The 13,006-nt window shown below is 38.4% G+C and overlaps 1 protein-coding gene and 1 non-coding gene across 2 annotated transcripts in view; one reads left to right on the plus strand and one right to left on the minus strand.

The window, feature by feature from the left end:
* Vps50 (VPS50 subunit of EARP/GARPII complex) overlaps positions 1–12,547 on the plus strand; it is a 159,690-nt gene extending 147,143 nt beyond the window's left edge. Inside the window, exons 24-28 of the mRNA XM_004656224.3 lie at positions 184–280; positions 1,400–1,558; positions 6,473–6,594; positions 8,748–8,937; positions 11,847–12,547. Coding sequence (XP_004656281.1) covers positions 184–280; positions 1,400–1,558; positions 6,473–6,594; positions 8,748–8,937; positions 11,847–11,966 — 688 coding nt within the window. The 3' untranslated portion in view covers positions 11,967–12,547. The remainder of the gene's footprint in view (positions 1–183; positions 281–1,399; positions 1,559–6,472; positions 6,595–8,747; positions 8,938–11,846) is intronic.
* Positions 10,927–11,033, minus strand: LOC123464176. The gene has a single exon (XR_006639416.1). It is a non-coding gene; the product is annotated as a U6 spliceosomal RNA (small nuclear RNA).
* Positions 12,548–13,006: the final 459 nt, after the last annotated feature.

Below are 13,006 nucleotides of genomic sequence, written 5' to 3' on the forward strand. Positions count from 1 at the left end.
CTTATTATGGAGATTGGAACTGTATATGTTCAGTTTGTAGCACAAAGTAGTTCATCATTAAAGTAGAAAATAATCTTCATAGTTCAAATTTTGCTTAGAGATCTTACAAAGTTGATTACATAGGGACAGTGACAGGCATCAAATCCTACAGCTGTTTATACAATGACTATTTATTTCCTTTAGAGTTTTCTTGGCTGAACAGTTTGAGTTCCTTCAGCCACATCTGGATGCTGTGATGCCCGCAGTGAAAAAGCCCTTTCTGCAGCAGTTTTACTCTCAGGTCAGAGATAGTCTTGATTTTGTGTGCCATTGCAACTGTGTGCAAGACAGGACTGTCACAGATCATTTATTTTTATTGAATCAGTCTCTCTCTCTTTCTCTTTCTCTCTCTCTCACACACATTTGCCTTTTCATTTACCTCATATATCAACTTTAATTACTTTATTTATATGTACTATAGATACTTTCCAAATCCCAGAGAAGCTGCTGGATAAAATATTTATTTACTTATTCAATGGATTTCTATGCCAAATACCTTATTGAGCATTGTATACAACTTTTAGTTTAGTGGGAGAGCTAATTAAAGCTGTAATTATAATAATTTACAGTAGTTACTGTGTTGGGGGAAGAATAACAGCAAATTTAAGCCAGGTTAGAATTGAGAGAGATGTGTTGTGAGAAGGTTGTGTAGGAAGGCTGTTTAGAGAAAGTGAGTGACATTTAAACTGGATCAGCCAGGTAGAGTGAACAAGAATATAAAAGCTATGAGAAAGGCATATGTCAACACTAGGAAGCAAGAAGAGAGCATGGTGCATGTGAACAGTTGAGGTAAACTTTATTGTTAGTGTAAGAGGGGGCTGAGGATGTGAAAGAAGGATGCAGGGACAGACAGAAGCCATGTCATATACAGTACTCTCATTCTGGAATTAGACTTTATTCTAAGGGCTCCCAGAAGCTTCTGGAAATTTTGAAACAGCTAAGCTCTGAAAGGTGTGTGCTTTGAAAGGAATCTTTAAGGGTAGGTGGACAGATTTAGATGGCAAACATAGGAACAGGAGAGAGCAGCTTGGAAACTATTACACATTGCAGGGGAGAGGTCATTGACTCCTGAAATAAGGCCATGGGGTAGAAATGGAGGGAGGTAGAGGAACTTGAGATATAATTGCTACTCTTCATGAAAATCTCTAATTCTGTTAGAATTGTACTGTCCATGGCTTCAGGTTTATTGAATGTCTCAAAATTATTTATTGAATAAGTCCTTTGCTTCACATTAAAATATTTTCATAACTGAAATTTCTGAATGTGTTTTCTTTTCACATATAGTGCATATTAGAAACAAGGGCAAATTCTTTATAAGTTTGATGCCTTTATAAAATAATATTTCCGTGAAATGTTTCAGACAGTTTCAACTGCCAGTGAACTACGCAAACCAATTTATTGGATTGTAGCTGGCAAAGCCATTGATTATGAACAGATGCTGCTCCTGATGGCGAATGTGAAGTGGGATGTAAAAGAAATTATGTCGCAGCACAATGTTTATGTAGATGCATTACTAAAGGCAAGTATTTCTGGGAAATACCTTTCCTGAAGATCATTTGAAATACTCCCTTATAACAGCAGCTCTAACATTGATTATAATTAGTTACTTGTACATTTCTAGCATATAGTACTAAAGTCCCTGAATTAGCATAAAGCTTTGTTCCAGATTTCATGTTCTTACTTAGATCTATGAATTCTTCTAGTGGGCTTTTCCCCACTAGTTCCTCATGTTAAGTTAGTTTATTTTTATTTTTATTTATTTATTTGAGAGAGAGAGATACAGAAATAGGCAGGTAGAGAGAGACAGAGAATGGGTGCACCAGGGCCTCTAGCCACTCAAATGAACTCCAGATGTGTGCATCCCCTTGTGCATCTGGCTTATGTGGGTCCTGGGGAGTCGAACCTGGGTCCTTTAGCCTTAACCACTAAGCCGTCCCTCCAGCCCTTGAGTTAATTTTGTTGTGTGTAGCTGACTTTCTTATTATGTAACCCTAGTGAACAATATATTTTTATTTAATTAGAAGTTATCTCTATAGTTAAGTGTGTATTCATCTGTGTAAGACCTTGCCCCTGATAAATCCCAGTTTCTTTTTCTAGAAATCACATTTCTTTTGCAAGATTTTATGGAATCAGCTATTCATGTGTGGTGCCTTCATTTCTAAGCTTCCCAGAAAGATTTGTAGTTCATCTTTTTTCATGTATGGAGTCAGTTGATACTCACAGGTCACCTGGAATGTGCCAGGCACTGCTAGATTCGCTGGCAGTGTGACTGTGAGTTAAGAACTTACATGCTCCTCAGGTCTGTTAAGGTTTGTTAGGGAGTGGAGCACATCGGTATATTGAGGTATATTACCTAGTGATGAATAATGCTGTGAGAAAATTAACCAGCTAAAGAAAGGCAGTGACAGGATGTAAGGGAGGGAGGAGTATCATGTGTTTTCTCTGGTCACAGAAGGACTCAAATGAAGGAAGTGGTGAATAGGTCTGAAGGAAGTCAAGGAATGAGTCACGTGGATATCTGTGGAAAGAGTATCTGAGAAAATGAAAGCAATTTTCAGAAAAATGGTACTTTTCATGTTGTCAATGAAAGACACTGACCCTTCTTAAATTCTTGACTTGTATGTCATTTATACAACTATAGGTTAGCACCGATAGCAGTGATGTTGGTCTGTTGTGCGGAATCCCAGCAACTTGTGGTCCCCTTCTTGAGGGCTGGAGGGCTATTCTCAGACTCGAGGGCTTTGGAGAGCAGCATCTAGGAGTTTCTAGGGAGGTATAAGGGATGAATTGACAACAAAAGCCTCTATGTGCTCCCTGGAATTGAAAGATTATTACCCCAAGGGATTTTAATTGCCAATTTAACTTTGGCTTGTAAAAAAGATAACATGAGTTATGGCACCCTCATTTTTTAACAATTATGATTTAAAAAGTTGACTTTTTTATGACCTGCGACTGTAGTTTGTTCAGGTTACTATAACAAAATGTAATTGACTGAGTAATTATTTTGTTGTAGTCTGTTGGCTAGAAAGTCCAAGAGCCAAAGTCAAACAGGTTCAGTGTCTATTGAGGATGTTTCTTATAGATTTCATCTTCCCATTACATGCTCACTTGGCTGATGAAAAGGGGCAAACCTCCCGAAGGCCCCACTCCCAGTGCCATCACTCTGGGAGTTAGGCTTTCAGAATATGGATTTTGGGGAAGTACCAACCTTTAAGACCACAGCCCATGCCAACCATCGGATGTATGAAAAAAGTCTTCTGTACTCAGCAAATATGTTTACTACTAGAAGGAGCTACTTGTTTCCATTAGTCTTAATTCCAGGAAAATTATAACAAAAAAGAACCAGTTCAGGCTATTAACCTAAATCAAATTTGTATTAGTCGTACTTTCTTTAAGCAAACCCTTTTATTTTTTGATGTTACTTTTTAAAGTTTAAATCAGGTGTTCTTGTTGCACCCAGAGAACCCTAAGTGAAATGAAATGGCTTCACTCCCCCCCCCCTTTTTGTTTTTTTGAGGTAGGGTCTCACTCTAGCCCAGGCTGACCTGGAACTCACTATGGAGTCTTAGGGTGGCCTTGAACTCACGGTGATCCTCCTACCTCTGCCTCCCGAGTGCTGGGATTAAAGGCGTACACCACCCGCCCGGCTTTTTTCTCCCCTCCTTTTTTTTTTTAAAAAAACAACAACAACAACTTTATTTTTACTTATTTAACAGAGAAAGAGGGAGATGTGTGGGGGGGGGGATGGGCACGCCAGGGCCTCCAGCCACTGCAAACGAACTCCAGACATATGTGCCCCCTTGTGCATCAGGTTAACATGGGTCCTAGGGAATCAAACCAGGCAAATGCCTTAACCACTAAGCAATCCCTCCAGTCCAAAATGGCTTTGCTTATTAGTCAGTATTCTTGACCATTGAACTTGGCAAAGTAAGTAGACTATCTATTTGCACAGTAAGCATATAGCTTTAGCTTTAAAATAAATATTAATGAAAATTACTGAACCATGACTCTTGAATCCCAAGTATTTTACTGTAGCAAATGCATAAATAAATACTGTGTCCAATACTCCTGCTCTGCAAGAGCCATGAAATGAAATCTATGGAGAGTAATTATTTATTTAACTTTGATGGTCAAAGTAAGCTTTGGGTATTTAGTATTAACTTCTTAAACAATAATTAAAAGCAATGAGCTGTAAAAAAAATAATAAACCAGTAAGAAAAATTGTCACTTAAGATGTGGCAAAAGAGCAGTGGATAACAATGTTGTTGTGTGGTGGTTTGACAGAATGATCAGGTAAGATCCTCTTTCCTCTGTGTCACTAGAACATTTGGACATACGTCAGTTTTTGGTAACATCATGTTACTTTGCTATTCAGGAAACGTAAAAAAATATACTTTAGGCTTAAGAGATGACTTACTAGTTAAGATGCTTGCCTGCAAAGGCAAAGGACCCAGGCTTGATTCCCCAGGACCCACGTAAGCCAGATGCATAAGGTAGCACATGTGTCTGGAGTTCATTTGCAGTGGATGGAGGCCCTAGTATGCCCATTCTCTCATTCTCTCTCTCTCTCTCTCTCTCTCTTTCTCTCAAATAAATAAAAATAAAAGATTTAAAAAAAAAATACCACTTTAGGGCTGGAGAAATGGCTTAGCAGTTAAGGCATTTGCTGCAAAGCCAAAGGACCTTGGTTTGATTCTCCAGAATCTACACAAGGTGGTGCACATGTCTGAAGTTTGTTTGCAATGGCTGGAGGCTGTGGCTCACCCATTCTCTCTTTCACTCCCTCTCTGTCTTCCTGTCTGCTTACTTCTCTCACTCTCTCAAATAATAAATAAATAAAAATTTAAAAATACTACTTTAAACCTTATAAAATTATTTGTGGGCTGGAGAGATGGCTCAGTGGGTAAGATGCTTGCCTGCAAAGACTAAAGACCCAGGTTCGATTCCCCAGTACCCATGTAATCCAAATGCACAAGGTGGTACAGGCATCTGAAGTTTGCTTGCAATGGCTGGAGGCCGTGGCACACCCATTCTCTTTTTCTCTATCTTTCAACTCTCTCTCAAATAAATAAATAAATAAAATACTTTCAAAAACAGTTTAAAAACTATTTGAAATATTTTGCCAAGGATAGTCCTGTGATATCACTTTTATAAACAAACATATTTAGTTGCCAGCAATTTGAAGAGACTGTTCATATACTGTTGTACCATGAAAGTAATAAAAACATTCAGTTTTTATGTGGATAATAGAAAATATCTTGTGGTTGTTTTCCTTTGCATCTAACATGTACTGTGCCATGGCCTTCAAATCATTTGATAAATAATAAAGTAGTCATTTTTAAAGGATGTTAAAGAAAGAATAGTTTATCATATTACTTTGTAAGGAATATAGTCATGAATTACAAAACAACTTTGAGTTGAAAGCATTTTGTGTTTTTCAGTGTTTTAAATGTATTTGTACTTTTGTGGGTTGGAAATATTGAGGGGTTTTTGCTAAGGCCTTTTACTGCTGCAGGTTGACACCAGAGGCTTGAGCTAGTTTTTTGTCTGAATTACATGATAGCTTAAGAATTAAACCTGGGCCGGAAGCCTTTGCCAGCAAGGACCTTTAATTGCTAAGCCCTTCCCAGCCCCTGAAAAGATAGTTTTTAAAATGTTTATTTATGTATTTATTAGAGAGAGAGTGAAAAGAGAAAGCCCCAGGGCTCCTTGCTGTTGCAAATGACGTCGAGACACATGTGCCACTTTATACAGCTGACTTTTTGTGGGTACTGGAGAATTGAGCTTGAGTTGTCAAGCTTTGCAGGCAAGTACCTTTAAAGCACTGAGCTCCCTACCTGAAAATATTTTTATAAACCGGGTTTCACTAAAGTGTTTTTAAAGCCAAATTAAACCATTATGCTCTTTGGGTCCATAGTGACAGTCATAGAGTATTGTGAGTTGAATACATATTTGGACATTGTTACCATTGTTCAGTCAATTATTGATGCTTACTTTTGATGAGATGTAGTCTGCATTGTACTGTAATACATTGTACTCCTATTTAAAAACTTTTACACGGGCTGGAGAGATGGCTTAGCGGTTAAGCGCTTGCCTGTGAAGCCTAAGGACTCCGGTTCGAGGCTCAGTTCCCCAGGTCCCACGTTAGCCAGATGCACAAGGGGGCACATGCGTCTGGAGTTCGTTTGCAGAGGCTGGAAGCCCTGGCACGCCCATTCTCTCTCTCTCCCTCTATCTGTCTTTCTCTCTGTGTCTGTCGCTCTCAAATAAATAAATAAAAACAAACAAAAAAATTTAAAAAAAAACTTTTACAATAAGTCTCAATTCTCCATGGCTTACCTTTTTACATATCTTGATTTTTAATCTGTTTTTGTGGGAAAGTACTGTGGCATTAAATGATATTTACATATGATCATAACTTTTATTCTTTTAGGAATTTGAGCAGTTTAACAAGAGGTTATATGAAGTCTCTAAGAGAGTTCGCATTCCCTTGCCTGTGTCTAACATACTCTGGGAACACTGTATACGATTGGCTAATAGAACTATTGTGGAAGGGTAAGGTTTTCAAGAAAGCATTATTTGTTCCTGGAATTATATGTGAATGACATGTGGGAGCAGTATGTGTGGAAAGAATGAAGATAATGACAAATGGCAAATGTGTTTGGAATCAAATTTGAGAAGAAACCATGAGTCTCACTGTATCTGTCTCCTTACGCTTTCCTTTCTTGCTGGTGACAACGAGCCAGGATAGCAGATAAATGAGTAATGTAAACTCACTAGATTATCTGAAAAGTAGACTGATATTAATAGTGTTAGTAATTAATGTTACTGTTAATAGTATTATTACTAGCCATAATTTTTTATAATGTATATTCCTAACATTTATTGAGTACTAAATATGTGCTGTTTACTGAACCAGCTATTTTACAGGATTATATTAGCAAATTTTGAATTACCTCTCTTTGACAGATACTATTATTCTCCCTGAGACAAAAATGGATTTTGGCTCAGAAAATCTGGCTTAACAAGATTATAATTTTCTAAGCTCAGTTTTTAAATGCAGAGAAAGCATATGAGCTGCTCTGCTCTCTCTGATGTCCCTCATGTCTCTGTTTGTCATGTCGTCATCTTTACCACCTGTCAACTCTGTCATTTTTCATGCTGGCTTTAAAGTTCTGTGGCTAGGAGTCCTCTTATTTCTAAAAGAATATGCTTAATATGTCCACAATCTCTAAAACACAAAAGGAAGAAATGACTCCAAAAGGCAAATCGCTATTTCTTTTTTGTTGTTTTTGAGGTAGGGTCTCACTCTAGCCCAGAGTGACTTATATTGCTACCCCTGCTTCCTAAGTACTGGGATTAAAGACATGTGCCACCATGCCTGGCAGCTATTTCATCTTTTAAAAATATATTTTTACTTATTTATTTGCAAGAAAGTTCAGGGGAAAACAGGCACAACAGGGCTTCTTGCCACTGCAAATGAATTCCAGATGCATACACCACTTTGTGCATCTGGCTTTGTGTGGGTACTGGAAAATTGAAACTGGGCCATCAGGCTTGCAAGTAAGCACTTTCAACTGCTGAACCACCTTTTTAGCCCACTAACAGCTATTTCAAAGACCTTGTATATTGATTAGAATTGTATAGCTGTACATGTGCACCATCCTCCTTTGATTATTCTTCACTTCTTTAAAAAGAATGTATTACAGAGCCGGGCATGGTGGTGCATGCCTTTAATCCTAGCACTTAGGAGGCAGAGGTAGAAGGATCACCATGAGTTCTAGGCCACCCTGAGAATACAGAGTGAATTCCAGGTCAGCCTGGATTACAGTGAGAACCTACCTCAGGGGGAAAAAGAAAGAAAGAAAGAATGTATTACAAAGTGGGAAGGGGTTAGATAAGGTAAGACCTATCACTATAGCGGTACTGTACTGTATTGAAACCACCAGTGCTGTCAGTCATGATTCTTGTGTCAGCAGTCTCAGCTGAGAAGTAATTTCAAAAAATATATTTAAAGTGAGTAATATGGACTAAGTTTCTGTACAAGCCACTTTACTGGTTGAGAGGCGAACCTTGTTCACTAAATAATCTGTGATTTTTCTATTCAATTTTGTTAAAAGAAATACCTCATTCCTGAACATGGTTCTTCCAATGTCTATATGACTGACTGAAGGAATGGACCACTGACTTTAAGAGTAGTGAATATTGTGCTGCTAGGGTTAATGTATTGATCCTTATTACTCATTTACCCTAAAACACAGTGTTTGGGGAATGTGGGGTGTTAGAATACATCTATGGATTGTTTTATCATGGAAAACTATGTATGTGTTCACTGAAGGATTATTTCAGTGCTTTCTTTGCATCCATTGTTACACTGTGGAACGTTTCCTCAAAGCCTAGTTTTACAAATGACCCCTGGCAAGAGATGAACTAGCCTGCCAGTTTGACTTTCTTAGACAGTTGTTCAGGTGTATAAGCTATAGTGCACAGAACCAAAAGAATCTTGAAGCTTTCCAGTTTCTGCTTTGCAAGTAAGGAAATTGAAGGCTAGGAAAAAGGTAAAGTGAGGGCACAACAGGTTCAGGTGCTGTTTTTCTAGAATTCTGTCACTTTTGGATAATCTGCTCAAATGTTTGTTAAAGTTTCAGTGCCTAAAGTTATCTTTTTCTCACCATTCCATCATTTATGTTGCCTTATTATTGTCTTAGATATGCCAATGTCAAAAAGTGCAGTAATGAGGGTCGTGCCTTGATGCAATTGGATTTTCAACAGTTTTTAATGAAACTTGAAAAACTAACTGATATTAGACCCATTCCTGATAAAGAATTTGTGGAAACATACATCAAAGCCTATTACCTAACCGAGAATGACATGGAGCGCTGGATCAAGGAACATAGGGTAAGTTCTGGGAGCCGGTTCTCCTTTCCTCTGGGCTGCCGGTGTATGTTGTATTATGTAATTCAAAACCATGAGAGTAAAGTAGAAACATTTGCTTTGAAAGCATAAACAAATATAAGCCACTTAGGTCAGCTTTTTACCATTTTCACACTGTATTCAATGCCCTTTGCTAATAAAATTCTTTTGAATCCCTTTTTATTGTCACAGTAATTATCTGGAGATATAGCAAGGTTGGAGCATGAGCTATGTTTTTTCTGTAGCTGTGTTGGAAGAAAAGATTGAAGTGGGGCTGGAGAGATGGTTCAGCTATTAATTGTGCTTCTGTGTAAGCATAAAGGCCTTAGAGGGCCTGAGACTTGAGTTTGAATCTCCAGAGCCCATGTAAACAGTTGGGCATAACTACATAGGCTTGTAGTCTTAGTCTTGTAGGGGAACAGAAATCTGGGAATTGCTGGAGCTCATGGAAAAAATGACAAGCAGCAGGCTCAGTAAGAGACTGCCTTGAACGAGAATAGGCAGAAGAGAGATGGAGTGGGACACTGAGTGTTCTGCCCTGGGCACCACAGGCGAGTTCACGCAGTCACAGGTAAGGGCAAGGAGTGCTGCATGGGTACATACGTGTGCACCCCCCACACACTCCACACCATACCCAGAAGCAAAAAACGTATAAAACAAGTTTTCTTTCTTTTATGTCTGTGGTATCTGTGATTGACATCAATATAAGTTGAATATAGTAACATGGAAATGATTCATACACTGTAGTCTATTATAAAACTTTGTATCTCTCATCCATGAAATAGTAACAGTCTCAACACACTGACATGTGCTAGCATGATTTGAAGATATTAATATTTAAATGGCTAAACTTATTTTTTTTTAATTTGGGGGTGGGGAGAGAATGGTCGCACCAGGGCCTTCATCTGCTGCAAATGAACTCCAGATACATCTGCTACATAGTACATCTGGCTTATGTGGGTCCTGGGGAATCGAACCTGGGTCCTTTGGCTTTGCAGGCAAGAACCTTAAATGCTAAGCCATCACTCCAGCCTCAAATGGCTAAACTAAAACTTGCATCCAACATTAGACTAATACAGGTTTGTTTATTTTTCTTTTGCTGTTAGGATACATAAAAGACCCTATCTCAAAAATACTCCAAAACAAAACAACCAACCAAACAAAAAACTCATCAGCAAATTTTGCTGCTTCAATAACTGTAGTGTTCAGTTACTTAGATTGTAGTGTCACGAGTGAAAGCTAAGTCATGTTGACTTCTTCAGGTAAGGAAAGATGGTATTTGTATTGACTTTATCAGACTTATCCTTTCACGGTTCCACATTGTTAAAAGACAAATGAACTTTGACTAAGAGCATCAACATCTGCTGTTTTTTTTGCAAAACATGTCCACTGTCGGTTGGAAGCAAAGTTGAAATGTACCTGTTATGAAAATTCCTGACCACTGCAGGGTGGTAGAGAAAAGCACAGCTCTTCTGCATCCATTCCTTAATGCAAAAATGATGACCATTTCAGGATTTATTCTTATTATATGGTATAGTCAATTTTTAGCATAGTATTTGGGAAATTTCAACTGGTTGGTCTGTATGACTCAGTGACGTTTTCCAGGCAGCAGCAGGGACATTTTATGCATGCTCTTTCCAACTGAGAAGCAGGGAAATTTCTTGAGAATTCCCTACCTGGACAAGGTTTAGTGATGATGGGTACTCACTTAGTTCTGGCTGGTAAATTGATATTACTTGCCACATGCTGTCAGAGGGCAGGTGCACAAACCAAGCAAGTGACTGAGGTTTTAGAATGGTTCTTTCTCACATTTTGAAATTCTACTCTTCAGTGATCACTTTGAGTAAAAGCAGGGTTTCTTTTTTTGTGTCTTGGGCTTGCGTGTGTCCCGGCAGTTCGAACCGGTGTTCTTTGACTTCAGAGTCAAAGGCTCTAACCTCTAAGCCATTTCCCACTTAGGGTTTTTTTATTTTTATTTTTATGGAACGCTTCACGAATTTGCATGTCATCCTTGTGCAGGGGCCATGCTAATCTTCTCTGTATCGCTCCAATTTTAGTATATGTGCTGCCGAAGCGAGCACGGGTTTCTTTTTTTATAGGTGATGGCACTTAGCTGTCTCTCCCTAAACTCTTGCTGTTTATCTTCCAGAAGAAACCCAATATGTAAGCCTTTCTGATGAATCCATTTCTATTCTCAAACTAGCAGTGCAGATCAGATAGATCTGGATACTGAAACATCTTTTACTTGCTGTCTAGCAGTTGTAATATGAGCATTTTAAAGAGTGACTTTCTGATCGTTTTACCTGATTCATGGTTTATGTATCTAAAATGGATGGTGCCAGGCCAACAGTCACATTTGAAAATTTGAAATGGCAGTATATTTTATTTGTTTATTTGTTTGTTTAATAGAGAAAGAGAGGGAAGGAGGGAGAGAAGATGGGCACTCCAGAACCTCTAGCCACTGCAAACAAACTCCAGACGCATGTGCCACCTTGTGCATCTGGCTTTACATGGGTACTGGGGAATCAAACCTGGGTCCTTTGGCATTGCAGACAGGTGCCTTAACCGCAAAGCCATCTTTCCAGCCCAGCAGTATGTTTTGATAAATTGAAAATAATATTACAGGAACAAGAACAATGTATATGACTTTTAAGGGAATAAAAGTATAGGCACATTATATTACCTTGCCATACTAAGTTTCCTGTTTCAAGTGTATATTATAGTAAACAATTTGTCTTCTATCTCCCAACTGTTAGTTCCCCTGTCCCTCACTAGCTTACCATGCTCAGAACTGTCCCCTCAAGTCCAAACAGCTGCCTATTCTTTTGCCGCATTGATCAGATATGTCAACTCTCTGATACTGATACTAAACTTGGCTTTTCTTCTCTGAGCAGGAATATTCAACAAAGCAACTAACCAACCTTGTGAATGTTTGCCTGGGGTCACATATCAACAAGAAAGCAAGACAGAAACTTCTAGCAGCTATAGATGATATAGACCGACCTAAAAGATAATGAACATAGCCTTCTTTTCTCAGTGGCATCGATCTTAGCATGTATGATGTGAACTTTTTTACGCACTCCTGACAGTTGTTTGCTAAGAACTTGTGAGCATGCTCTTAAATCTGGAAGGTAGAAAACACGGAAGTGTGAGTGGTGAGCTCCAGTGACTTCTGTGTGCTCCCTCTTTTCAAGTTTCTGCCTCATTTGTAGTCCTTTCCTGAAATGATATTATTGCCTTGTCATAATTATTATGATGTGACTATAATTTTACATTTTACAGAAAAATGTATCATAAATATACAGTGAGATGGAACAGTGGCTAATGTATCTATGAGTAGTTTTTGTAGAGTGAATTTATGTTGGCACTTTTCTACCTTCTGAACTTGGCTCTTAATAAACACGAGAGTGAATGTATAGTATTTCCTAATTATGAGCATTGCATGAGAATTAAAAAGTACCTGTGTAAGTGAAATAGTTGAAAAATCAGTATGTTCTCTGTTTTTAAATGTCTAAGTGTATGTTGGGGTTAATTGGGTTATGACAGTGATTCTAACTGATGAAATGTAATAAACATTATGTTCTAAAATGGTCAACTTGTGTGAGACTACTTTTTGATATATTCATCTGGCAGGCAAATTTCATGAAAATATAATACAGTTTTATTTTTTAGCTTGCTCTGGTTTTACTTGTTTTATATCCTTAAACTACTGGCAGGAAGTAATTTCACTGTCAGTGTGTCAGTCATGTGTCTGTCTTCCTCAGATGCTTTTTTTGTAGCACAGTTGTACAATACCCAATACCAAGTGTGTAGCACTAATGAACCAATTCGTGAGGCTGTAGTCACTTTGAATTTTTCTTCTAAACTTTGCCCTGGAGTCAGGTGTCTTCTCTCCATATTTACAACTTCACAGTCAGTTTCCCCTGTTTCTTCCCATTTCTGAGTTGTTCATGGAAGATTTCTCAGTGGGCGGCGGTGGTCCAGTGGCTCCTGTGCACTCTGTATCAGTAGCCGATGGGGACCTAAAGAAAGTCATCAGACTGGCCTTGTGCCT

This window comes from Jaculus jaculus, chromosome 10 (genome assembly GCF_020740685.1).
Source record: "Jaculus jaculus isolate mJacJac1 chromosome 10, mJacJac1.mat.Y.cur, whole genome shotgun sequence".
In the NCBI taxonomy this organism is placed as follows: Eukaryota; Metazoa; Chordata; class Mammalia; order Rodentia; family Dipodidae; genus Jaculus; species Jaculus jaculus.